Here is a 27,340-nt window from a genome sequence, read left to right as displayed (position 1 = left end):
ATATGAATAAGTGAAGATCATGGTACAAGAAGTTCGTGGCTTCATCCATCTTTTTCAAGGAGTCAACGCATTAACAGAATTTGTACAGGCAATTACGACCCACACTAGAACTTAAGAAAGAAGATCCGATGAAGAATTCTATGTTATTTTGTTCTTTTTTTTATTACAAAAATGTCTTTCCCTTTTTCACCGAAGTTCTAAATAATCACTTACAAGGCGACAATATGTTAAATACCCGTAATCTATATTATATATACTAGCGAAAAAACATACACATATTTTATTGCGCTAACACGTGTAAATTATGAACGATATTTTATATGAAGTTTTTATTTTGATCAAAATTATAAGTACAAATATCTGTGACTATCAAATTGTAACAAACCAAAAAAATCATGTTTATCTTTTTCAATAACAACAATAATTTAACAAATATAATATAAATCCTTATCTTTTTTAATACCACCAACAATATAACATTAAGATAGAAAAATTTATTTAAGTGTATAATTGAAATTATAAATAACTAGCGGAAAGATGGGCACCACTCTTTTTATTGTGTTAAGGTTTGAAAATTATGAACGATATTTTTTATGAAATTTTGATTTTGATTAAAACTAAAAATATAAATGTTTGTGCTTTCAAGTTATAACAAACCAAAGTAACCATGATTATCTATCTATTTCATTGACACCAACAATATAACAAACAATATAATCAAAAAAAATTATCTTTTTAATGACACTAACAAAATCTTTTTATTGAAAAATTTGTTTAAGGGTATAATTGGGATAATGAAAAAGTAAGTATAGGTATACATATCGTTTGTTACACTTTTTAAACGATAAAGAAAAAAATTCAGACATACATATATATATATATATATATATATATATATTCGTATCGCGTTTGTTACATTTTTTTAATATTTAAATTTAGGGTCCTGTTAACCGGTGCCCCCGGGCACTGGTTAAGGAATCCAAAAAAGGAAAATTTGAATTAAAAGTAACATTTTTTTGATTTTTGAGAAATTGATTACACAACTTTCAATACAAAAGCTACTATATTAGCTTCCTTAACCAGTGCCCACGGCACTTGTTAACATTTTCCTTAAATTTATTCTTATCTCTTTTTACATGTGTTATTTGAATTGAAAATTGAGAGTAGTTTTGGAATGAGAAAAAGCCACCCAAAAGAGATGAAATGAGTTATTATTTTTTTTTTTTATATATAGTATAGATTCAACTCAAAATCTCTATCCCTTTCATATATAATATTGATAATATTGTTCATGTTGTAGTTGGATATTTCCTATTGTAATGGGATTTAATTTTTTTAATTAAAATTTAAAATAATATTATTAAAAGATAAAATAGTAAACAAAATAGTTTAAATGAAGGGTCAAATAAGTAATCAAAAAATCCAGCCCAAACTTATGTATTTTAAGCTTATTTTATTTATTTATATATATACAGTATCGATAAACTATTAATATCATGATTTAAATAAAATTTACAATAAATTTGTAATTCTAACATATATAATGTTCATTCTCATATGACATGCATGACTCAAAGATCCATATTTAATACACAAAGAGTGAGGAAGATATGCATTCTTTGAAATATATATGGGTGGTTCGTGCATGTAGTTGACAATGTTGTTTGTGATTGAAATGCATGACTTCAAAAATTGTGTTTAATTCATGAGAATGAGATAAAATCAATCATGTGTGATTTATCTAATATCCAAAATTGATTTTTATTTTATTTTAACGTCAATGATAAATTACTTGTGTTTTTTTAATCTTTTGTTTAATTAATAAAGCATGCATTATCCAAAGTTTGATAGATTTATTAGTTCACCTTTTTAGATTTTTAGTAACTAATTTCTTAGCATGATTTAAATTATTTACTCTTTTATTGCGTTAAATTCTGAAAATTATGAACGGTGTTTTTCTATGAAATTTTGATTTTGATTAAAATTATAAATATAAATGATTGTTACTTTCAAATTATAACAAAACAAACTAATCTTGTTTATCTCTTTCAATGACACCAACAATATAACAAAAAAATATATCATCTAAATTCTTATCTTTTTAATGACACCAACAACAATCAGTATTATAGAAAAAAGTTGTTTTAGGGTATAATTGGGATAATGAAAAAGTCCGCCCAAAATCTTACACATATTCGATTTAGTTTCTTAAACTTTTAAAAGCATAAAAGAAAAAAAAATTGGACATATATTTATAGAAAAAAGTTTTTTTTTTTACCGAAACAAAGTTAACTATTATCATTAATCATCCAATGTTCAATACAAGAAGGATAAAAATAAAAAATACGGTGACTAGTGTAACAGCCCGATTTTCGCTTGATTTATTTTATTATTTATTTATGTGTGTTCTATGTGCTCTTATGTGATTAATTGCCTCTGTGTGTATTTTGGTTGGGATTCGTAGAATTCGGTGTTAGAAGGGTATTTTAGTCATTTTGGACTTAGGGGTATTTTGGTCATTTTGAGGGCAGGGGTAAATTTGTAATTTTTGCCGAAGGTTATTTTTAGTGCTTAGTGAGGGTTTTATTTTACTAAGTGTTGGAGAGTGGGGTAATTATTTAGTTTACCGTTAAGTGACCGTTAGCGTTGTATTTTACCGTTAAGTGAGTAGTAACATTTTGGGTTAGAATAGAAATGGGTTAGGCCCATTAAAACATTGTGAGTTGAGCCCAATTGAGTAGAGATTATATAAACACTAGTTGGTAGTGAAATTGGGGTCTTACAAACATTTCATTTCATTTCACAATTAGAGAGAGTTGGAGAGAAAAGCTCAAGAGGAGAAAAAAGGTTTTGAAGAGAAGGAACTAAAGAGAGCTAGGAGAGGCTAGAGAATCAAGGGTTGGAGCTAAAGTGAGGCACTAGCTAGTGATTGTGGAGAATTAAGGTAAGAGGGTTAGGTTTCAACCATAATTCATCTTTTTTTCTCTTTACCCATTTTTGTTAAATTGATGAATTGAACCTAATTGTTGTAAAATTCGTGCATAATTGTTGCTGTTATGTTTGAGAACATCATTTATGTGATAATTGCATGTTAGTATGTGAATTAACATGTTAAAATGTATAGTTGTTGGCGTTTTGTGTTCTTGAGCAAGTTTGATGAGAATTGATGTTGTGATGTTGAATTGTGCATGAATTTGTACTCATTAGTTGTTGTTATTGATTTAGAATATGTTGTTGTTGAATTGGTACTTTGGGTATCAAGATTGGTGAATTAATGATGAGATTTGATATTGTTATTGAAAGTTGAGAATGAATTGAGAAATTGGTGAATTTGGTTATGTTGATGATTTAATTCCAAAACTTGTATGTGTTTAAGTGTATTGAACCTATTTGGACCTATAAACACTTTTTGGAACTGGTTTGGGTGAATTGGGGGATTGAAAAGTGGATTTTGGGATGAATTTGGGTTAGAACCCGTGATAAGTGTTTAAAAGTGATATATTTCATATAGGAGTTTAGGCATTTTAGTGACTTGTTTTGCAAGATTTTCTATGGAAAACTCCAAATATTGTGTAAATATGTCATTTATGCTTTTGAGCCTTATTCTACCCTTTTTGTGCAGGAAAATACAAGCAAGGAGCAAGAAACGTCAAAGTTCAAAGTCATACGCCATTAGCGTGTCCTACGCTATTAGCGTGATGAAGAAATGCCCAAGGTCAGAGAGATACGCCAATGGCGCACCTGGGGCGTGGATCTGGAGCACTCTTGAAGAGTACGCTATTAGCGTACAGGCTCCAGAGAGCTACGCCATTAGCGCACCTGGAGCGAAGCTGGTCATGAAGAAACACGCTATTAGCGTGGGTTACGCTATTAGCGTAAAAGCTCCAGGGGGATACGCCATTAGCATAGCTGGAGCGTAGAAGCAGGGCAAGGCCAACGTGGCACAAGCCCATTGGCCAGATTATAGGCCGACATACCACGCCATTAGCGTAATCTGCGCTATTAGCGTAGGTACAAAAACACAGGACCTTTAAATAACATTTTTACCTCTCTTTTAGGCCATTCACTATTCCATTGATATTTTCATACATTCTAAGAGAGAGGTCAGAGCTATTTCCAAGAGAGAAACACAAAGCAAGGTGTTTAGGAGTAGATTTAACTCAAGATCACTTTGGACACGAAGGATATTGACATAGAATCTTCATCTTTCCTTCATCCTTTGCATAGTATACATGTCTATGTGTAGCTATCATCTTCTTTGTAGTATTGAGGTAACAAACAAGCTATTATGTAATCTTTTGATCTTTTAATATATAAGGTTCTAGCTTAATGATTCAATATTGTTGTTATTCTTGCTTTTAATGCTTTCAAAGAGATTCAAGATGATTTGGATACAAACTCTTGAATCTAGAACTAGAATAACAATCTATCTTATGTTATATCACTCTTGACAAGTTTGTAAACCTTTGATAATTACTTTTAATCAAGATTTTAATGCTTCCGGATACTTAATCAGGCTGGACACGGTCGATTAAGTTATCCGATCGACTTTGTTGTCGTTTAAGGGATTTGGACACGAATGTTTAAACGCTAACTTAGAAATAACGATGTCGCTTTGGACACGAAGGATGTTGTAGAAATGATTGTAATAATATTGGTTATAAAGCTAGAGTCTGTTAATCGATCGAGAGATTGCTGTTGTTATGCTTGCCCGTTATCTTATACCGCAAGCGAAATAGTTCGATCTCCTCTCGTTTTTACTTTATTGTCATCTATGGATATAGTGTTACAAACAAACATTTTATAAAGGATACCTTAATGTGAAAGATTGTGAAAACGCTTATGATTTAACGCAACTCCCTGTGGAAAACGATCCTATATATACTCACGTGTACATAGTTATATGACATGTAGAAAATCTACATCAAAATGGCGCCGTTGCCGGGGAGTAGCGTATTTTATATTATAAGTTTTGAACAATTTTGTCATGTTAAGTCAATTTTGCACAAAATTCTTTCATGCATATACTTATACACTTATATCATTCATTATTTTTTATGCTAACCACCTGGTATAGTCTTGGTAAACTTTGTTTATGCGAGGTACCGTTTCTAAAGAAGACCTTCAATTTGATCCAGAGATAGAGAAAACTGCTAGGTTACTTAAGAAGCAAGCAAAGGAAGCTAAGAGATTAGCCAGGCTGGCTCAGCCGGAATCATCTAGTTCTATTCACTCTCCTTCGGGTTCGGTTCAGACACTATCTCCGGGTGGTTCTCTACACACAACTCCACCATCATCACCGGAAAGGGAAACTATTGTAACTATGTCTAATGAAGATGAGAATGCTCTTCCAAGTTGGGTTAGTCCAAGAAGACTTGCTAATCTTGGTAATCAAAATGCCAAGCAAGTCGAGTTGAAATCGGGGTTGATAAATTTGATAACTCATAACCAATTCACTGGAATGGATCATGAAGACCCTTATAAGCATCTCACAAATTTCTATGTTACCGCCGGTACTCTTGGTATGAGGGAGGATGAGGAAGAGCCAATGTTTTGCAAATTATTTCCTCACTCTTTGATTGGTAAGGCTAAGGAGTGGTACTTAGATCAACCTACTTCTTTGATGAAAGATTGGCCTGAATTGGAGAAAATGTTTCAAGAGAGGTTCTTTCCGGAGGATAGGCATCTTGAAGCTAAAACATCAATCACAACTTTTTCTCAAGGTCAAAGTGAGTCTCTATGTGATGCTTGGGAGCGATACAAATCTTTGCTTAGGAGCTGTCCTAAGCATGGTTATGATAGCCAGATGCAAATCTACCTATTTCGTCAAGGGCTTCAAGACATGTCCAAGACAATGCTAGATGCAAGTGCTGGAGGATCTATTGCTTTGAAAAGTCCAGCTGATGCTGTCAAAATCATTAACCAAATGGCTCTCAACACTAGAAAATCTTCTCACAACCGGAATCCTAATCAAAGGAAAGCCGGTATCCTTGAACTAGAAGCAAATGATGCAGTTTTGGCTCAAAATAAGCTTCTCACTCAACAAATAGAAGTTATGCAAAAGGAGATGAGAGCTATGCCAAAACAAATTCTCGAATCTCTTAAGCAAGAAGGAGGAACATCTCAGGTAAACACTTGTGAGCTTTGCACGGGAGATCATCCCACCGGCTTTTGTCCCACACCCGGTTCTTTTGAAGAAGAGGTAAATTATGTGGGAAACCAACAAAGACCTAACCAACCACAACAAGCCGGAACCTCACAACAATCCCAAAATTCGGGTACTTCCAACATCCAAGGAAGATATCCGGCCAATCAAAACCAACAAAGACCTTGGAGAACACCTTACAACAATAACTATCAATATCCACAATCAAACTTCTACCAACAACCGTACCCTCAATTCCAACAACCATTCAATAATCAATACCAATTTCCACCACAAAATAACCCCCAACAACCTAGCAATTCCCAAAGCACCGAAGAAACTTTGAAGCAATTCATGCAAATGTCCATGGCTAACCAGAAAAATACCGACGCGTCCATCAAAGGCCTTGAAACGCAAGTTGGTCAGTTAGCACAACAAATGGCTCAAGGTCCTCCGCAAGTGGGAAATTTCACCGCTAACACTCAACCAAATCCTAAGGAGCATCACAAAGCATAGCAGTCAAAAGCTATTGCTACAAGGAGTGGTAGAGTAGTAGGTAAATGGGTAGGTGAAGATATTGTTGTTGAAGAGAAGGATGATGAAGTTGTCAATGAGGAGGATAAAGAGAAGTTCGAGGAGGATGTTGTAGAGATAGAGAAGGAAGTGTATATAAAGAATAAAAAAGAATTAGTTGAAAAAGAAAAAAAATCAAAAAAGAGAACTAGTGGAACAAGAGGAGATGGAGAGGAAGAAGAAAGATGTGGGGAAAGATAAAGGGAAGAAACAAGAAGTTGAGAAGCAAGTGGTGGCTCAACGCTTACCATACCCACATGCTCCATCGAAGAAAGACAAAGAGCGGCAATACGCAAGGTTTCTTGAACTCTTCAAGAAGTTGCAAATTGATATACCATTCCCAGAAGCCTTGGAGCAAATGCTGGTCTGTGCAAAATTCATGAAAGACATCCTTTCCAAGAAGAGAAGAGTCAACGATGAAGAGACGATCCAAATTGATGCCAATTGTAGTGCTATTATTCAAAGAACGATCCCAAAGAAAGAGCAAGATCCGGGAAGAGTCACTCTACCGGTAGCTATTGGCACAACACATGTAGGTAATGCACTACTTGATCTTGGATCAAGCATAAATCTCATGCCTTGAAGTACTCAAAAGACAAGGGTGCATGTTTCAAAATGGATGCAACCGAAGAAGTCATCTTGACTACTCGGAAGCAATTGCACAATAGAACACCCCTTGAGAGTGCTTTGGTGGATGCACTCAATGCTATTGATGAAGACGAAGCAAGAGCTATTGAAGAGTGTTTGAAGGAGCTAGATTCCTTGAAGGAGATTCTTCCTAATCAAGCCATACTTGAAGATTTGAAAGAAGAATCCAAGGAAGAAGCAAAAGTTGATGACACCAAGGTAGAATTAAATGTTTTACCATCTAATTTGAAATATGTTTTTCTTGAGAGAGATGGTACAAAACCGGTGATCATGAGTATCTCCTTGTCCATCAATGAAGAAACAAAGTTGGTAGAGGTCCTCAAGGCCAACAAGGAAGCAATAGGGTGGAAGTTATCCGACTTGAAAGGGATAAGTCCATCTTATTGTATGCACAAGATTATGATGGAAGAAAACTACAAACCGGTAGCACAACCACAACGCCGCTTAAATCCAAACATGAAAGAGGTGGTGCGAAAGGAAGTAGTGAAGTTGCTTGAAGCCGGCATGATCTATCCTATCTCGGATAGTGCTTGGGTAAGCCCGGTTCAAGTAGTTCCCAAGAAAGGAGGAATGACGGTGATCACTAATGATAAAGATGAGTTGATCCCAACTAGAACCGTCACCGGATGGAGGATGTGTATAGATTATAGAAGACTCAATCAAGCAACAAGGAAGGATCACTTCCCCTTGCCCTTCATGGATCAAATGCTTGAAAGACTCTCCGGTCAATCCTTTTATTGCTTCCTAGATGGTTACTCCGGTTACAATCAAATCGCCGTGAACCCAGATGATCACAAGAAGACGGCTTTCACTTGCCCTTTTGGTATTTTTGCTTATCGAAGAATGCCATTTGGCTTGTGTAATGCACCCGCAACTTTTCAACGGTGTGTTCAAGCAATCTTCTCCAACTTTATTGGTAAATGCATGGAGGTGTTCATGGATGATTTCTCAGTTTTCGGTTCGTCATTTGATATGTGTTTGAATAGCTTGGATACCGTGCTGAAGCGGTGTATTGAAAGTAGCTTGGTGCTCAATTGGGAGAAATGTCACTTCATGGTTACCGAGGGTATTGTCCTTGGTCATAAGATTTCTGCTAAGGGTATTGAGGTAGACCAAGCAAAGGTCGATGTTATTGGAAAGCTTCCACCACCGGTGAATGTCAAAGGTGTTCGGAGTTTTCTTGGTCATGCCGGATTTTACCGAAGATTCATTAAAGACTTCTCAAAGATAGCAAAGCCTATGAACAACTTGCTCAACAAAGATAAGTCTTTTATTTTTGATAATGAATGTCTTTTAGCATTTGAAACTTTGAAAGAAAGATTGACCACTGCACCAATAATCATTGCTTCTAATTGGAATTTAAATTTTGAATTAATGTGCGATGCAAGTGATTATGCTGTTGGTGAGGTCTTGGGTCAACGTAAGGACAAAATTTTTCATGCTATTCACTATGCAAATAAGGTTTTAAATGAGGCACAAATCAATTATGCCACAACTGAAAAAGAGTTACTTGCAATAGTTTATGCAATGGAGAAATTTCGTTCTTACCTTGTAGGTTCCAAAATTGTTGTTTATACTGACCATGCAGCTATCAAGTATCTCCTTACTAAGTCTGACTCAAAGCCAAGGCTCATCCGTTGGATGTTGTTGCTTCAAGAGTTTGACTTAGAGATCAAAGATAAGAAAGGCACGGAGAATCTTGTAGCTGATCACCTTTCGAGGTTGACAAACAATGAGGTAACCAAGAATGAACCGGAGGTTCGTGAAGAATTTCCCGATGAAAGGTTGCTTGCAATCAATGTGAGACCGTGGTTTGCCGACATGGTGAACTACAAAGCAACCGGGTTCATTCCGGAAGATTTTGAATGGCAACAACGCAAGAAGTTCCTCCATGATGCTAACCACTATGTGTGGGATGAGCCTTACTTGTTCAAAATTGGAGCGGACAATCTCTTGCGTAGGTGTGTGGATGATGAAGAGGCAAAGAAGATCCTATGGCAATGTCTTAATTCACCCTATGGAGGTCACTTCAACGGGGAGAGAACAGCCCCAAAGGTACTTCAATCCGGGTTCTATTGGCCAACTCTATTCAAAGATGCCAATTTACATTGCAAGCATTGTGATGAATGCCAAAGAACCGGATCAATGTCAAAGAGAAATGAGATGCCTCTACAACTCATCCTTGAAGTGGAAGTGTTCGATTGTTGGTGTATAGATTTTGTTGGCCCCTTTCCTTCTTCATATTCCAATGAGTACATCTTGGTCGCTGTTGATTATGTTTCAAAGTGGGTGGAAGCCGTAGCATCGCCTAAAACCGATAGCAAGACGATAGTGAAATTCCTAAAGAAGAATATTTTCACCTGGTTTGGTACACCAAGAGTTCTTATTAGTGATGGAGGGTCACACTTTTGCAATGCACAACTTGCCAAAGCCCTAGATCATTATGGAGTCAAGCACAAGGTAGCATCACCGTATCATCCGCAAACAAATGGACAAGCCGAAGTTTCCAACCGAGAGGTCAAACGAATACTTGAGAAGACGGTCTCTACATCTCGGAAGGATTGGTCGGCTAAACTTGATGAAGCTTTGTGGGCATATAGGACTGCATACAAGTCTCCTATAGGCCTCACTCTTTTCCAAATGGTCTATGGCAAATCTTGTCACTTACCGGTCGAGCTCGAACATAAAGCATTTTGGGCATTGAAGTTCCTAAACTTTGATCAAGAGAAGGCCGGTGAAAGAAGAAAAGTTCAAATGCATGAGCTTGAAGAATTGAGAAATCAAGCTTATGAATCTTCAAAGCTCTACAAAGAAAGGACCAAGAAGTATCATGATAAGAAGATCATTTTGAGACAATTCATGCCGGGGCAAATGGTGTTACTTTTCAATTCAAGACTAAGACTGTTTCCGGGCAAATTGAAGTCTAAGTGGTCCAGACCTTTCATGGTTAAAGAGGTCAAACCATATGGAGCTGTTGAACTTGAGGATCCAGTCACAAAAGCCAACTGGACGGTGAATGGGCAGAGACTTAAGCCCTACTTCGGTGGTGAAATTGATCGGTGTTTGTCGACGATTTCACTAATCGAACCATGATTTCTTCAAAATGCATCGAGCTCATGGCGTAAAACAAGCTCTTGCTGAGAGGCACACCCAGTTTTGTAAGTATTTTTTATGTTTATTGCATATAGTAGTAGTACATAAGCATTGAAAGCAAAAATGAAACAATTTTGAAAAAACTGATCCTGAAGCCTCACGCCATTAGCGTATTTTTCGCTATTAGCGTGGGAGCTCCAGAGAGCTACCCTAATAGCGTGGTTTTGGCGTGAGGGAAAAATTTTTGTGGGCCCAAGGGGAGTAACTCCCCTTAACTTCCCACAACCCACTCCTCTTATTCCTTTTACGGTTTCATTCTTCCCTTTTCTCACTCTCACACACAAAAACTTCTCTCACTCACACACTAACCCTAAAAATCAAAACCCTTTTCTTTTGGTTCAATTGGTTCCAAGCATTCATCTTTGCATCATTCATTCTTGCTTGCATCCAATCACTGAAATAACAGGTTTGATTCTCCTTCCTTTCCTTGTTTTTGAATTGAAAAATACATGTTTTTACATGATTAGCAATGGTTAGGGTTAAGGTTAGAATTTTGATTTGTGATTAGAGATTGTTCTTCATTGATTATAGTTTGAAAAGGAACAAGAATCATAACCTACATGCAACAAACATTCTGTTTTGGATCTATGACTCATTTGTAAATTTTTCAATAAAACAAGGGTTTGAATGATTATATTGTGTTGTAGAGACATAGGATGAAACCTAGGGTTGAAAATTGCTGGTTTGTGCTGTGAAATTGCAGGAACAAGAATTTTGAAAATTTGAAAATTGCAGGTACGAAGAAATACGCTAATAGCGAAATTTACGCTAATAGCGAAATTTTTTCCAGAAAATTTCGCTATTAGCGTGGCAGGCGCTATTAGCGTGGTTCTTCATACTTGCCCAGATTTTCAAAATTTTTGATGTTTTTAAATGACCAATTCTAGTTTGTGCTAATATTTTCTATGCAATATGTTGGTTTTCCTGGTTTTGTTGCAGATGGCACCTAAAAACGCTGAAAAAACTACCGGGACCAAACGTCCAAGAGGCAAAGCTGCCTCAACCTCAGCCACACCTGTGAACCCTAACAGATTTCCCACCCCTGCCCACTCTGCCAGGTTCAAAAAGATGGCTCAATACAAAACCTGGCATGAGAAAACATTTGACATTCACCCAGATGGTGAACATTCAGATCTCCTCCACATGTTCACTGATCGCAAATGGCACAAACTCCTTGTTCCCGCATATGAAATTAACACTGATCTAGTCAAGGAGTTCTATTGCAATGCAGTTCCTGATGCCTCACCCACCACCCTTGCTGATGCTTTCTCCTGGACTTCTTATGTCTGAGGGAAGCAAATCCCATTTGATAGGGATTCAATTAATGAATTCCTTGGCAATCCCTTAGACCTTGAGCCTCACCTGACCCAATTGTCCCTGCATTGTGCACATATGCTAGGAGAAATGCTCAAGGAAACTGGACTTATCAGCAAATTGAGAGGGACATCATGAACAAGGGTAGGTATTTTGTGAAGAATGATAGGGGAGAGATAAGGCATGCACTCACCAAAGAGATGAATGCTAAGGCCTGCTTAGCGTTCCAATTTCTTGTCCATAATGCCTTGCCCAGAGCCCATACATCCGATGCCCCAAATGTTGTTTTACCTCTCATCTGGTGTATTATGAAGAAAGTGAAAATTGATATTGCTCGCATTATAGCCAATGAAATCAAAGCTGTGGCGTTAAAGGTTGCCACAGGTGCAAAGAAGGTGGCATTGTTCTACCCGGGACTCATCATGGCCTTGCTTAAGGCCCATGGAGTGGCTATTACTGGACCCTTTGATGAAGACATTGAGGGGACCATTACTGATGCTTCTATTCGTACTTGGGAGAAGAGAGAGCAAAGATGTGCCCAAAATCACTTTTCTGATGATGAGGGTGGCCCATCTGAGGGCGCTGGTTCCTTTGACTTTGCAGGTTTGTAGACTTTCATGCTGGAGCAGCAGATGCATAACCAGTATGTGAGGGATCAGAACAGCTTTTTGATGGATCAGAACGAGGCAATTTGGAGGAGCAACATGGGCATACACCAGGACCTCTACAATGCTCACATGTATCCGGGAAATGCTGATTACCCGGTCATGACACCTGACCAGTACCAGAGCTATGTTCACTGGCCTGAGGGCAGGCCAAGTCCTTATGTGGGGGTGGCAGATGCTGTTGATGATGAGGCTACACCTGAGCCTGAATATGCTGGAGGTGAAGATGATGATGTGGAGGAGGATCTTGAGATGGATGATGCTGATGATGATCAGTAATGTGATCATGGCTTTTTAGTGATGTTTTTCATTTAGCTTTCGAACTTTATGTTTTTATTTTATTATTGTTGAAACTTATGTTATTTGGTTGTATTTTGTACTCTTCAAGCACTGTGGTTTTTGGTGCTTGATTTGATACTTTGTTGCTTTACATTTGGTTTAATAACTTATCTTGTGGATTTTAACTTATGTTTTGGATGAATTTTTTGTTTAAATCTTGCTTGTGTCTCTCAAAAGAAAATTGTTCATGAACAATAAATTTTAAAGTGCTCCAAGGAGCCAATGTTCACTACAAGAAAAAATGCATTTTGCGACCCTTAAAATGACGGATTGCGACTGTTCTAAGGGTCGCAAATCCACAACTGCGACTGTTCTCGAACTGTTAGGGATGTTGGGGTCGCAACAGCATTTTGCGACAGTTCAAGAAACAGCCGCTGCAACAGCCGCAATGGGTATTGCGACAGTTCATAACAGTCGCAAAGTACTTTTTTTTTTGATAGGGGTGTTGCAACAGTTCATAACAGTCGCAAAGTACATTTTTTTGTTTGAAAGGGGTGTTGCGACAGTTTATAACAGTCGCAATTGATGAAAACTATTTAAAAAACAGACCGACCCTTTTGAACTGTCGCAATTTGTGAAATATATTTAAAAAAAATAATAATAAATTATAAAATATGAATTCTTAATAAAAAAAAATATGAACTAATCCATAAACTAAAATTTGAATTTTACATTCATATAAAATTATAGGTGGCATCAAACACTCAGGACACGACTTCCAGATCAATACAAATTTTATGATTGATAGTTTCACCTAAAATGATGTTTATAAACATCGTATAATATGTATCAAAAAGAACAAACTAAAATAATTCTAATTCTAAATGATTCTAAAGGTAATAAGATGGAGACCAATAAATTCCCCTTCCGTTTGTATCCTCCACACATGTCCATGCCTGAAAGACAGAAACATAAAATAAGAACAAATATAGCTTAAACCCTCAACATTTCAATACTTGCATATATGGTATCCTATAGAATTCCTAAAGAAGTTTAAAATGAAAAGCCCACACAATAAAAAACAAACAAGTTGATGACACCATGAAGGGTAAACATAACACTTTTAAATCCAAATAATCTTGGCATAACATAGCATTTTGCAGACACACAAACATAACATAGCAAATTTTGTGAGTTTTTACCAAATTTGATTTACATAGTTTATAGCAGAAGTGCTTAACAGTTAAATGACAAGATATTTGATTTCAGAGATTTTTTTTTAAATAGCAAATATTATTAAAGGCACCTAAACCGGAGCCGAACCCACCTAAACTTTTATGTAACCAAAAAAAAAAAACCCCTCAAGGAGAGGATAATGTAGCCGAAAAAAGCAATACAATGTCCCAGTGTATACGCAATACTGGACAGCCCAAGCAAAAAGATTCCCAAAAACAATAGGCAAACATCATAGCACTAGAAAAAGAACTGCATCATCCACACCACAGATATACGCAGCAGGTGCTGCTGCCCACCTGAAACAGCTATAGGCCGAAAAACAAAACCACCAACAGCCACACACCACAACAACACTCCCCTTCCCAAAAATCTCCCCTACAACAATATCCTTTCGGAGATTAAAAGGATGAGTAAGCTAAAATAAGGGAACTTACAGTTTTTTCCTTTGCCGTTTCATTGACAAATGACCGTTGGAGCTTTTATGAGAAACTGAATACATATCTCCCGTACTATATTTTCTTCCATCTCTTATTTCCTACAAGCAAGAATATATAATAACTACTTGTGAAATTACATATATAATCAATAATAAATTGAGTGAACCCATTATCGAAGCATATATATATGTTTTATGTGTAATTTCAAAGAAAAGCATCCTTTTATCTCATGTGTTCAGGCTATACGTAGAAAAGATAGAACATATGGACTTTAGACTTTGAACACAATGACATGCAGTGCTATCTAGACTGACGTTTACCACCTCATTTGTTTAATGAAGAGATAATGTCAAGGACCAAATATTGCTACAGTTATCACGACTAAACATATGTTTAAACCAAGTATAAATCACTATAATGGAAAAATATGAATGTGAAAAAGAATGAGACATAATGGCATTTGTATATGCTTTCACTTTTCCAGCTACTAAATCAACCAATTCAGTACCATTAACAATTAGCATGTAAAACCTTTAATTACTAGACCAGGGTCGTGCTCCTTAGCTCAAGACTTTTCCAGATATTGTAAAGTCTTCGTAATGAAAAAGAAAACATTATATCTCCCTACTCTACAATTGTTCATACAAGTTCATTAATTAAATTTTTAAAGTTGCACATGAGATAAATTAAATTTTTTAAATTGCACACGAACAGAGAATTCAGATCCTAAGATTCATGAACAGCCTAATTAAGCCAATCTTACCTTCTGACAGATGCATTTAGCTCTTTCTTTGACAAGTTAATTGTTATCATTGAAGAGGTAGCCCTTTTCATATATATATTTCTAACTCCTAAATGTGTCTACCCTAGTGATCTTCAACTTCTTGACACTAGATCAGAACATCCTACACATTTTAAAGTGAAAAATACATTGACAGTGAATGCATTCTAAAATACATTGACAGTGAATGAATTCTAATATAGAAAAGTACCTCAAAGAAAAAAGGCAGAGGGCAATACATGGAGGAAAATGAAAAGACGGCTAGATTTCTTACCCGATTAATTGCTCTATAGCTTTCTTGTCAAATTTATCAATCACATAAGCAAGTCTTTTGTGAACATTGTATGCCTAAGAAATTTGAGAAACAAAAATGGTTATTTTATGGACAAGATAAGCAAAACAAGCGAGTTGAAAAGCTAACACAGTGCCTAAACAGCTTAAAACAAAGGTGCCACACATGCTAACTACATAATCTAGACATAAAAAATTCAGATTTTAGCTGGTAACAAAGGCTAATGACTGCATATAATATAACTACATATTCAAGTATTTGATGTGCCCATCAGCCTACGTCAATGACATGAACCATGAACGTTCTGCAACTACAATATTCTTCATCTCTTGCAACTACATATTCAAGTAATTTGAATAAAATATTGAAGACATCAGCCCAAGTACATATCTCAACTGCATTTAATTTCACTGATAAATTTCAGCTTTAACCCTCCATCACGTAGCCAAATTGATTTTTTAAATTAAAAAATTACATATAAATTTAATTGGATCAAGAACTATAAATTGGATCAAGAAACTATAAATTGGATCAAGAGACCAAAGTCTAATTCCTATGTTACTAAACAATACTTCAGTAAGGACCAAAAGACTCTACTACCCCAAAATCACCAAAAGCACCTGAATCCCAAGCATCCTTGGAGTCTACTAGAATCGTCTCTTAACTATATACCATGAACATAAAATCCTCTATTTATTTTTGAAGCACTCAATCTCACTCAACCAAATTAGAATCTTAGCTTCTCCATCTATATGCATAAAGATGGAAAATGATAAAAATGAACGATATAGAAAACAAAATACAACAATGATTATAAATGATTGGCTAATAAGAAAAAGTAAAAAACAATTTCAGGAAAAAACTTAGGTGCATTTCCTTAGGTGAACCTATGATTCTTAACTACCTATGATTTTCTCAAATCCATAATTTTCTCAGAGTTTGTTATAACCACAAAATGTGTATTTTAAGTTGAGAACCATACAAAAAGCACATAAGGAAATGCACCTAAGTGTTGTGCTAAATTTACAAATTATACCTGCATCAACAGATACAGCAGGCTGAACATAATCTGGTGGAAGAACTAGATGCGCAGGCAAGGATCCAACACTCATATAGGCAACAAGTATAATCTAATGCACCTAAGTGTTTTCCAAATTAACAGAGCACATAGCTAGTCATTATTAAAGTCATTATTTAGTCTAGGAAAATAAAATAGAACTAAACAAGAACACACACTTTTATTTTAAAAGGACCATTCCAGGGATCACCAACACAATAGCAAAACCAGAAAATGGTACATGAAGCTGTGGACATATAGCTTAAACGAATAACAGGCAAATATGAAGATATATTATTTTGATTTAGTATGACATACAACTACCAAGTCCTTTGCTGGATTTTGTATTGTTATCCACCTTAAGATGTCTTCAATGTCATTAGGTAGTTTGACATACAACTACCAATGACTTTACTGGATATCAATTCTTTAAACAAATTGTATTTTCACTTAACCTGTCAAAAGTTGAATATCATGACAAAAAAGTGAATTATAAAATATGGTCATAAACAAGGATATAGGGAATTCCACACAAATATATCTCTTTGTTTACCTTCATCAAAGCCATCTTGGGTCTTTTATGTGTTCAGGAACGTCAATTGTGTCTTGTTCATTGCTGCAACTTAGAAGAACAAGCCAAGGCATTCACTCCTCATCAACTCCAAAGAGCTTACATAGTTACAAACAAACACATACACATGACAGTTACAAACTTATCCAGAACATTTATAAATCTTCATAAAAAAATATTTATCTCTAAAAGGGCTTAAATAATTACATTATGCTACCTTCACTCATCAAATATCCAACAAATTTCTTCTCTTGTATTGCTTTTAATAATCAATCCGGTTTTCATGAAGCATCAAGATATTGCAAGCCATCACAATAAACATAACAAGAAAATAATCAATTATAATGAAATCCCCAATATCTAATAGCAGCTTTTGCAACCCTTAACCCTAAAAAAAGACCCCTTTTTTACTGAACAATCATTGCTCAAATTGTTGGCTTGTCAATAAAATAATTCAAATTATTAATTGAAAAAAAGAAAATCTTAGGTTATGAATTAAACATTGATATTCTAATAAATCACTAATCTAAGATCCAAATCCCAATCGGAAGTGCCATAACATAGGGAAAAGAAAGAATTCATAAACAACAACATGAACAGAACTAAAATAAACGAAGTAACTCACTGCTTTTGGACCAAGCTGGATAATTCCAAAAGGGTTGATGTTCCGCCGTGAAATTGATGTTCTTCTCTTTGATTGATTGAAAGCGTTGGATTTGGGTTCAGCTTCTTTCTCCTCCCTCTCTCGGATCTCATGAATGATTTTGAAGATTTGGGTTTGAGATTCAACGAAGGAGTCGGATCCGACGGAAGAACGGCGAGAGGTTTGTGAGATTTGGTTCATGATTTGAAATGGAAAGAGGTTTGAGATTCAACGCGGAAGGGAAAGATTTACAATTTGAGAGAAACAAGCAACAATTTGAGATTCAACGAAGAGGATTTTGGGGAGAGAAATTTTTTTTGCTGAGGGAAATTTTTTTGGAGATAAAGAGTGAGAGCAGTTAGATTTTTTTTATTTTTTTAGAAAAGTGAGAGAGCTTAGTCTTGGTGAGAGACTGAGAGGGATTTCTATATTTCCAATATTTCACTTGGCGCCGTGAATGCTCCAAAAGGCCAAAATATTGCGACCCTTAACCAAACTGTTGCATGTGCCATCACTAAAATCCAAAAAAAGACACATTGCGACCCTTCAGAGGCCAACAGTTGCAAATTATGTGTCGCAAATGTTCAATTTTCTTGTAGTGGTTTGAGCAAAAGCAGGTGAGTGATAATGATATTAATTGTGAGAAAGCGCAAAACCAAGGTATTAGTTTCCCGTTATTCTAGGTTTTTACTAAGAATTTGAAACTTGTACTCTGCACAAAATGTATCTCATTTAATTCTTGTCATAAACATAAATATTTATGAACCACTTAGTACTTAACCTAAATGTGAGGTAACTTCAAACTCTTTTATATATATGCTGGAGACCGATAATCACCGTGTAACTTGTTTTAGTTATGTTAAATCTGATAATTATTTTGAATTGTTTGAAAGCATGGAAAGGATCAAGGCACTTTTTGAATTGAGAGTAACCTACTTGACCACATAAAGCCTACCTATGTGAAGAGCGAGTATCTGATACCCCAATCTGAGCCAAATGAATCAAGTCCTCAAACATGAACTGTCAATATTCATAAGCACAATGCTTGTTGAATTTGCCTGAAATTTTTCAAAAATCCAGTTCATGGTTGAATCTTATAGGACTTTGATATTTTTACTTTGTTGAACCCTTAACCTTTTTGTACTTTGTCCCTTGCCTTAGGATAGGGGAACATTCAATTAGAGTTTTGTTGTATTCAAGTTGGGGAGAAAAAGGAGGCATTATATGTCAAGTTTGTGGTGAAATTGTTAGAATAACCTGACAACATAGAATCAAAGAAAAAGTTGTACATTTGATAAAGAAAAGAGAAGAAAAGAAAAAAAAAGAAGAAAAATAAAGTACAAAATCAAAAATAGAATAAGTTGTCAAGGTTATTAGTTTGATTGTTAATCACCTAAGGTTTTAATTATTGGTAGGGAAGATATTGGATTTCAAGTTGTATTACAAAGAATGTTCCTCTTTGATAGGCTTTCTGATTAATTGCCCCACATATGACATTTCTTTTGTAGCCTGGCCAAGTTATAACCCTTGCAAGACCTTTTGATCCATGCTTTTATGCTTTTTGAGACGATATTTGGATGGACACCTAACTTAAATAGGATGTTAGCCTGATTGTTGGATGTGTGTTCATTACCTTACTTATTGTTATCATAGTATTGCATATACTTTTAAAGAAGTGTGTTAGGTGTGGTTCATAGAGAGTTATGTTTATGTTTTGAAGTTTATGATGTACAGTTTGTGCTTAGGACATATTTCGCATTCTTAGTTTGCACCTAGAGTAGCGGAGGACTTCATGCTTGCCAGCACGATCATATTTGAATCACCATTTGTTTAAATTTTTGTTTTGAATAGTTTGACACCATGTTAAAAACCTTGTCCAAAGCCTTGTTAGTTTCCTTTTCAATTGATTTGTTTGAGGACAAACAAAAAGCCAAGTTGGGGAGAGTTTGTAAGTGTTTAAAAGTGATATATTTCATATAGGAGTTTAGGCATTTTAGTGACTTGTTTTGCAAGATTCTCTATGGAAAACTCCAAATATTGTGTAAATATGTCATTTATGCTTTTGAGCCTTATTCTACCCTTTTTGTGCAGGAAAATACAAGCAAGGAGCAAGAAACGTCAAAGTTCAAAGTCATACGCCATTAGCGTGTCCTACGCTATTAGCGTGATGAAGAAATGCCCAAGGTCAGAGAGATACGCCAATGGCGCACCTGGGGCGTGGATCTGGAGCACTCTTGAAGAGTACGCTATTAGCGTACAGGCTCCAGAGAGCTACGCCATTAGCGCACCTGGAGCGAAGCTGGTCATGAAGAAACACGCTATTAGCGTGGGTTACGCTATTAGCGTAAAAGCTCCAGGGGGATATGCCATTAGCGTAGCTGGAGCGTAGAAGCAGGGCAAGGCCAACGTGGCACAAGCCCATTGGCCAGATTATAGGCCGACATACCACGCCATTAGCGTAATCTGCGCTATTAGCGTAGGTACAAAAACACAGGCCCTTTAAATAGCATTTTTACCTCTCTTTTAGGTCATTCACTATTCCATTGATATTTTCATACATTCTAAGAGAGAGGTCAGAGCTATTTCCAAGAGAGAAACACAAAGCAAGGTGTTTAGGAGTAGATTTAACTTAAGATCACTTTGGACACGAATGATCTTGACATAGAATCTTCATCTTTCCTTCATCCTTTGCATAGTATACATGTCTATGTGTAGCTATCATCTTCTTTGTAGTATTGAGGTAACAAACAAGCTATTATGTAATCTTTTGATCTTTTAATATATAAGGTTCTAGCTTAATGATTCAATATTGTTGTTATTCTTGCTTTTAATGCTTTCAAAGAGATTCAAGATGATTTGGATACAAACTCTTGAATCTAGAACTAGAATAACAATCTATCTTATGTTACATCACTCTTGACAAGTTTGTAAACCTTTGATAATTACTTTTAATCAAGATTTTAATGCTTTCGGATACTTAATCAGGCTGGACACAGTCGATTAAGTTATCCGATCGACTTTGTTATCGTTTAAGGGATTTGGACGCGAATGTTTAAACGCTAACTTAGAAATAACGATGTCGCTTTGGACACGAAGGATGTTGTAGAAATGATTGTAATAATATTGGTTATAATGCTAGAGTCTGTTAATCGATCGAGAGATTGCTGTTGTTATGCTTGCTCGTTATCTTATACCGCAAGCGAAATAGTTCGATCTCCTCTCGTTTTTACTTTATTGTCATCTATGGATATAGTGTTACAAACAAACCTTTTATAAAGGATACCTTAATGTGAAAGATTGTGAAAACGCTTATGATTTAACGCAACTCCCTGTGGAAAACGATCCTATATATACTCACGTGTACATAGTTATATGACATGTAGAAATTCTACATCAACCCGTAACAGAGTTCTGGAAATCTGGTGTAGGACGCTTAAGCGTGCTTAGGACGCTTAAGCATCCCACCAGCGTCCCAGAAGAATGCCAAAAGCGTGCTGTTCCAGAAGTTACTGGAACTAGGACGCTTAAGCATGCGGAGGACGCTTAAGCATCCTAGCCCCAGTTCAGCAACTTTTGATTTTTGTTTTCGAGCACTTGGGGACCAATCCTATACTTCTAAAATGTTTCTTTGGACTTAATTAACCTCCGTTTATGCCTTTAATCCTACTGGAACATGATTTGATTTGGTTTGGACTTGAATTTGTGAAAATCGTCTAACTTTTATAAAAACGGTCCAAATGTTGATTTTTCCGAAAACTCGTTTTTCTCCGGAATTTGAGGTGGGATTAAAGTTGTATATTGTTTATATGATTTCTAAAAATGGCTGTGATTGGTTTCACCAAATCTTAACTTGTTTTGCTTGAAAATGAGAGTTTTTGTGAAAAATGATGAAGTGAGACGAACTTTGAGTTTTTATTGAATTTGTCATGTTTGGCCGATGAATTGTTTATGTAATCTCTATTACACACATATGTGACTTGTGAGAATACATGGCATAGGCAATTGAGCTTGTTTACTTGGTTTTGACCCAAATGTTCAATTAACTTAATGTTGTGATTTTGAGAGACGTACTTAACTAGAAATGACTTTTGAGAATTAAGTGATGGTGAATCCTTTATGGAGAGTTATTATATGTCATGTAAAGATGATTGGTGGTGTATTTATGTGACAACTACATGTTGTGGAATTTTTGAATATTGTTGGTGATTGTATATACAATATGTAGTGGTGAATTGTTAATGATTGCATATATACAAGTATTGGTGATGGTGAGGTGATTATTGTTTGTGTGAACATATGCATTTGTAGTTGAGTCATATGTTCATGCATTCATGACTGATGGTGGTGGATTTTATATCCAATTGAGGTGATTACGATGTTTTTGTTGCATCGGAGGTGACGACCTTGAGGTGTTTTGGTACCACATGCATCTAGATGAGTCTAGAGACATTTCATAAACTGTTGGTGGATTGAATTGCATTAAGATGTGTTTGATGGTTGATTATTGCTAATTGTACTTGCGGATTGAATTGTTAATTGTTGATTGACAAGGTGAGGTTGTGATATGTGTATGATACACTTGTGGATATGAACTTGATATAATGATATTGATTGATCTTGGATTGCTTATATGATGTGAATATTGAGGAACCATGTATGAATTGTCATTCTTATCCTTGATTATATCTTTTCATTTTCAAAGTTTTTATTAATCTTATATGGATTATGATGATGTAATGCTAACCCTCAGTGGTTTACCACCTACCTTTCCGTATGGACGGGTAGATGGAGTGCAAGATGCTTAGTCTGTTTTGCTTGATGATGCCGAGGAGTGGAGTTCCTCTTTATTTGCAAGTGTCTAGATTAGGGCTCTGATCTAGGATAGTTCTTGCATGTTGCTTTATTGACTATGTATTGTGGTTTATTCGAAGACGTAGCATCTATTTCTAGAATATGTTTGTATATTCGCGCGTTTTACCGCTTATTAGAAATAGGGTGTTACAACTAGCCCAAGAACAGGCCGCTCTAGCTAAACTATGAGCAACCATGTTCGCTTGTCTCCTAACAAACTTAACCTCGAAGCTGGAATGTAAAGATAACTGATAAATAATACTAGAAACAATAGCATAGAATTCCGAATCACCCTGGCAAGGAGACGATAAAGCTTGCACTAGAGTAGATGAGTCGGACTCGAAGACAACCCGGTCCCATCTGTTCGCATTAGCAAAGTGAAGAGCCTCGAGTAAGGCTACTGCCTCCCCCTCCAAAACTGTCATATTTGCCCGCTGCCATTTCGTTTGAGCCCGAATAACTTGCCCGCGGGAGTCTCTAACACAACACGCAAAAGATGTAATATGGTTACGGTCATGGAACGCGACATCCACATTGCACTTCAACCATGTCTCGCGTGGTTTCTCCCAAACTGTTAGCTTGCACTCTATTCTGCCCGTGTTGCAAAATCGATTGTGGGGGATGTTTATGAACCTCCTGCCATTGCTGCCATGCATCTAGTGCCGTCCTCCCAATGTTTGTTGAAGTATGATGAGCGGCATTCCAAATGACATCATTACGTGCAGCCCAAATTTTCCAAAGAAGTGAAGCCACCCGACCAGCAATGTCTCGGCTTTCGGAACGACATATATCAAAAACAAAATCTGCCAAACTGTTCACAGTTCCAACTCGCGGTTGCAGCACAGTCGAAAGGCCTGCCCAATACCAACTCTCACGCGCCACCGTACAACCCACAAAAGCATGTCAATCATCCTCAACATCCGTCACACACCAGGGACATATCACGTCACATTGTACATGCCGTGATTGTAGTCGGAGACGCGTCGGAACACACCATCTGCAAATCCTCCATAACAAATTACGAGCTTTGTGAGGGGAATTCACATTCCAAATTCTATGCCACTCTCCTTCAACATGGAACCGATCAGTATGTAACAACTCCATCATAGCAAGTTTATAACCAGTCTTAACAGTATACCTCCCGTTACGTTCCATCATCCACACTATTTTATCATTCTGAACTTCTGCAAAGAGTGGTGTGTTGAGAATAGCTTGCACAATATCATCTGGAAACAGAGATTCAAGCTTATCAATATCCCAAAATCGTTCCTCGTCAACTATCAAATCAGACACACGCAAACTATGCACACCCTGACTTTGTGGGGATTGAATCCAGCTACCATGACCACCTCGAACCCATGGATCATTCATCACGCTGACCTGCTGCCCATTTCCAATTGTCCACCTACATCCATATAAAAGTAACTGACGCGAATTCCATTACTGAGATAATGAAAAAGCCAGCCCAAAATCTTGCACATACTCGATTTAGTTTCTTAAGCTTTTAAAAGCATAAAAGAAAAAAAAAATTGGACATATATTCATATTGTGTTTATTACATTTTTTTTAATTTTGAATTCACTCCCATCAATTATTTTTTTTTAAAAAATAAATAAAGGATAAGGAAAAAGAATTGATATATCGTGGACAATAAAGATTGAGTTTGTTACACATTTTTTTAATATTTGAATCTACTCTTGTCTATTTTGTTATATGTGTTATTTGTGTTTAAAGTTGAAGGTAATTTGGGAAAGAGAAAAGTCAACCCAAAAGGGCCAAAAGAAGCTATTTTCTTTACATATAGTATAGATTCGAGGGTTTTCCTCAAATGTATTTATGGAAATGCATATCTCACAAGAAATGATTGACATGTGGCACGTTGAAATAAACCAAATTTTCTCATGCATTTGACTTTTAATGCTATTCTCACCACATTCATCCTAGCCAATTTAGGCAACATCATTTATAACATTATATACTATTCTGAACCGGCCAGAAGGCAAATCCCATACTGACATGTGGAATAAACGTCCATCACCTTAGGCTCGACGCCTGAAGGAACACGCCGACATCAGTGCATTGTATTACATTCAAGCACGCATCCGCACGACGATCACCATACATGTGTCCTCTAACTGTTCCTTAATCACACACTGCAAAACCCAAAGATGGTTATTCTCACGCGCGCGTATATAACGGTGACTTAGCTTCACCCTCAAGGTATGATTCACTTTACACAACACTTTCTACACACTCTTTCTCAGTTCCATTACTGACTTGAGCGTTAGAGTGCTAACGTGCCCACAGGTACCTTTCGTCCCACCGCAAAGACTCTTCGCCGCCGTGCCAGAGCATATTTCGCCACCGTTGCCTCTATCCATCCTCACCAGACATATCATTTGAGAAGAAACAGTATCCAATTGATCCATCATTTCCTGGTATAAAAAACATGTATGCAAGTGATGAATTTCGGATGTTTTCTTTCAAGGTCCTTCGTTGTTCCCGTGCACAATCTCATGATTGGACTGAGTGTCCATATGTGCACCCAGGAGAGAATGCTCGGAGGAGGGACCTTAGGAGGTTCTCTTACAGCTGCGTGCCTTGCCCTGAATTTAGGAAAGAGGCTTGTAGGCATGGAGATAAGTGTGAATATGCTCATGGAATATTCGAGTGTTGGCTACACCCACATCAGTATCGAACACGACTCTGTAAAGAGGGGACTAGTTGTGATAAAAAGGTGTGTTTTTCCGCACACGATGAAAAGGAATTGAGGCCACTGCCTTCGTTAACTAGATCTGGTGTTCCTTCACTACGTTCATCTGCCTCTGCTTTTAATGCGATGGACATTGCTGCTGCAATGAATCTTTTGGTCGGTTCACCCTCGTTAGTCTCTTTCGTTCATCCATCTAATTTAATTTTTCCCGGCCTACGCCCCCTTCTGGAAATGGCATCTCATTCTCAAGTGCAGCTTGGTCACATCAAAATGGCATCTCATCTCCCAGGTATTCTGACCCAGCAATGGCTTCTGTATTTTCCCCTTCACGTAAATCAGCTGCTATGAATGAGCTTCAAAACATGTTATCGCCTTCAAATACTAATATGCTCTCTCCAAAGAATGTTGAGCAGCGTCTGTCACAGGCTTCATTTGGTGTCCCTTCATGCGGTAGCATGCCACCTAGAAGTATTGAACCAATCTCCTCAATGAGCCCTCAAATGTATGCATTTCCTCATCGCGAGAAACAGAAGCAACAACTGCAGAGTGTTAGTTCTAGGGAACTTGGTTCCAAAATCCCTTGCTCGGTTGTTGGATCCCCTGCGAACCCATGGTCTTATTTGGGATCTCTTACTGAGATGTCTTATCGCACAATACATCCTCATTTAAACATAAAATCAGCAGGGAAGAAGATCCTGATCTATCATGGGCCCAACTCCTACTGAAGGAATCCTCACCTAAGATGATTAAAGAGAAGTTTGCATCTTCTGGCCCTATCACATCTTCTGCTAGATTGAATTCCAATTCGCGAATTTAATAAGTTAATTTGATAATTCATCTTATTGAGATAGGTGCATAAATTCTTAAGGTACATATTCTTTTGGTTGCATTTTCTGGAAGAGAGGTATTGAAGGAGGCAGAATGGGCTACTGAGCTCATGAACCATATGCTATTTTTCCAATATATGAATAATAGTTTTTCATTCTACATTTTTCTAGGTATTTAATTTTAGCTGATATTCAATAGGGAGAGAAAATCATGTGGCAGTCGTGCATTAACGCCCCATTTTCAGGATTCTCCCTTTTCCATATTATTCCCATTTTCTTTGAAGAAACCTAGATGGTTTACAAGTTTTTTCTCAAGTTAATGGTGCTAATATATTGAACATTGAATTTATTGTTGAAGGAATAGTTGCAGGAAATCTGCACTGCTGATTAATTACTGCAGATCACGGTGAAATAGTTAATTTCATTATGTTAATCTGGTGTATCATTTCATTTTGGAATTAAAATGTGGTGCTTTATTGTCTTATTTTTATTTATTTTTTACTTTTTCTCTTGTAACAACTAGAATTTGGATGTCCTCGTGAGCTTAGCTTAGTTGGTAAGGACATTGCATAATATATGCAAGGTCCGGGGTTCGAACCTCGGCCACCACCAAAACTAGAATTTGGATGGATTGTTTTAGATTCTGGTTACTAGAATTTGGATGGATTGTTTTAGATTTTGGTTATAGTATGAGTTCCTTGAAGAAATAGAAATTTCTTGAACTGTGTGTGATTTTATTTGATAGAAACAAGCATCAATATATATATATATATATATATATATATATATATATATATATATATATATATATATATAAAATAAAAGTTTACACACTCATAATGTAATAGGAAGTAACATTTTCTATAAATTATTTTGATATATATAAATACATCAAAGTTTACACACTGACTCTCACATTCACACTCACATTCGTTCATTCATTCGTAATTCCGTTTTCCGTTTGCGAAACGACGTGGGAACTCTCCATCGTTCATTCCATTTTCCTTTTGCGAAACGGCGTGTTCTCGCTCCTCTTCAGTGTTCTTCTGTACCTCTCTCTCTCTCTCTCTCTCTCTCTCTCTCTCCCCTTCCCTCTGGACCAGGTTTTGGTGTTGTAAAATTAGCACGCTGCTCCCAATCTCAACTGTTCATCTC

At 36.5% G+C, this 27,340-nt stretch overlaps 1 protein-coding gene, 1 long non-coding RNA gene and 1 pseudogene across 6 annotated transcripts; 1 reads left to right on the top strand and 2 right to left on the bottom strand.

Annotated features, from left to right (window-relative positions):
• Window positions 1-13,487: 13,487 nt before the first annotated feature.
• On the bottom strand, window positions 13,488-18,191 carry LOC146898174 (uncharacterized). Of its 5 annotated transcripts, none has more exons than XR_015021746.1 (8): window positions 17,777-18,191; window positions 17,134-17,249; window positions 16,899-17,035; window positions 16,560-16,662; window positions 15,506-15,579; window positions 15,214-15,355; window positions 14,448-14,548; window positions 13,488-13,733 (listed from the first exon to the last, which is right to left on the bottom strand). It is a non-coding gene; the product is annotated as an uncharacterized LOC146898174 (long non-coding RNA). The 5 variants fall into 5 exon arrangements; XR_015021749.1 differs by having other exon boundaries at window positions 16,905-17,035; XR_015021748.1 differs by lacking the exon at window positions 15,214-15,355 and having other exon boundaries at window positions 16,760-17,035.
• A 4,967-nt stretch (window positions 18,192-23,158) lies between these two features.
• LOC146898173 (uncharacterized) lies at window positions 23,159-24,769 on the bottom strand. The gene is made up of 3 exons (XM_085736513.1): window positions 24,684-24,769; window positions 23,577-24,050; window positions 23,159-23,456 (listed from the first exon to the last, which is right to left on the bottom strand). The coding sequence occupies exons 1-3, from the start codon at window positions 24,767-24,769 to the stop codon at window positions 23,159-23,161; spliced, it is 858 nt and encodes a 285-aa protein (XP_085592639.1).
• A 44-nt stretch (window positions 24,770-24,813) lies between these two features.
• On the top strand, window positions 24,814-26,618 carry LOC146898172 (zinc finger CCCH domain-containing protein 24-like; annotated as a pseudogene).
• Window positions 26,619-27,340: the final 722 nt, after the last annotated feature.

This window comes from Medicago sativa, chromosome 8 (genome assembly GCF_051527215.1).
Source record: "Medicago sativa cultivar Bolivia chromosome 8, Bolivia_mono, whole genome shotgun sequence".
Taxonomy (NCBI): Eukaryota; Viridiplantae; Streptophyta; class Magnoliopsida; order Fabales; family Fabaceae; genus Medicago; species Medicago sativa.
The sequence above is the reverse complement of the archived record's forward strand: the minus strand, read 5'-3'. Positions and strand labels throughout refer to the sequence as shown.

What these genes read in the sequence shown, in the direction of transcription:
- LOC146898173 (XM_085736513.1), bottom strand. Translation starts at nt 24,769, where the DNA reads ATGTATGGTGATCGTCGTGCGGATGCGTGCTTGAATGTAATACAATGC. An exon ending in CTTCAGGCGTCGAGCCTAAG is followed by an intron (nt 24,051 to 24,683) that starts GTGATGGACGTT and finishes ATATGGATGTAG; the next exon opens with GTGGACAATTGGAAATGGGC. An exon ending in TGTGACGTGATATGTCCCTG is followed by an intron (nt 23,457 to 23,576) that starts GTGTGTGACGGA and finishes AACTGTGAACAG; the next exon opens with TTTGGCAGATTTTGTTTTTG.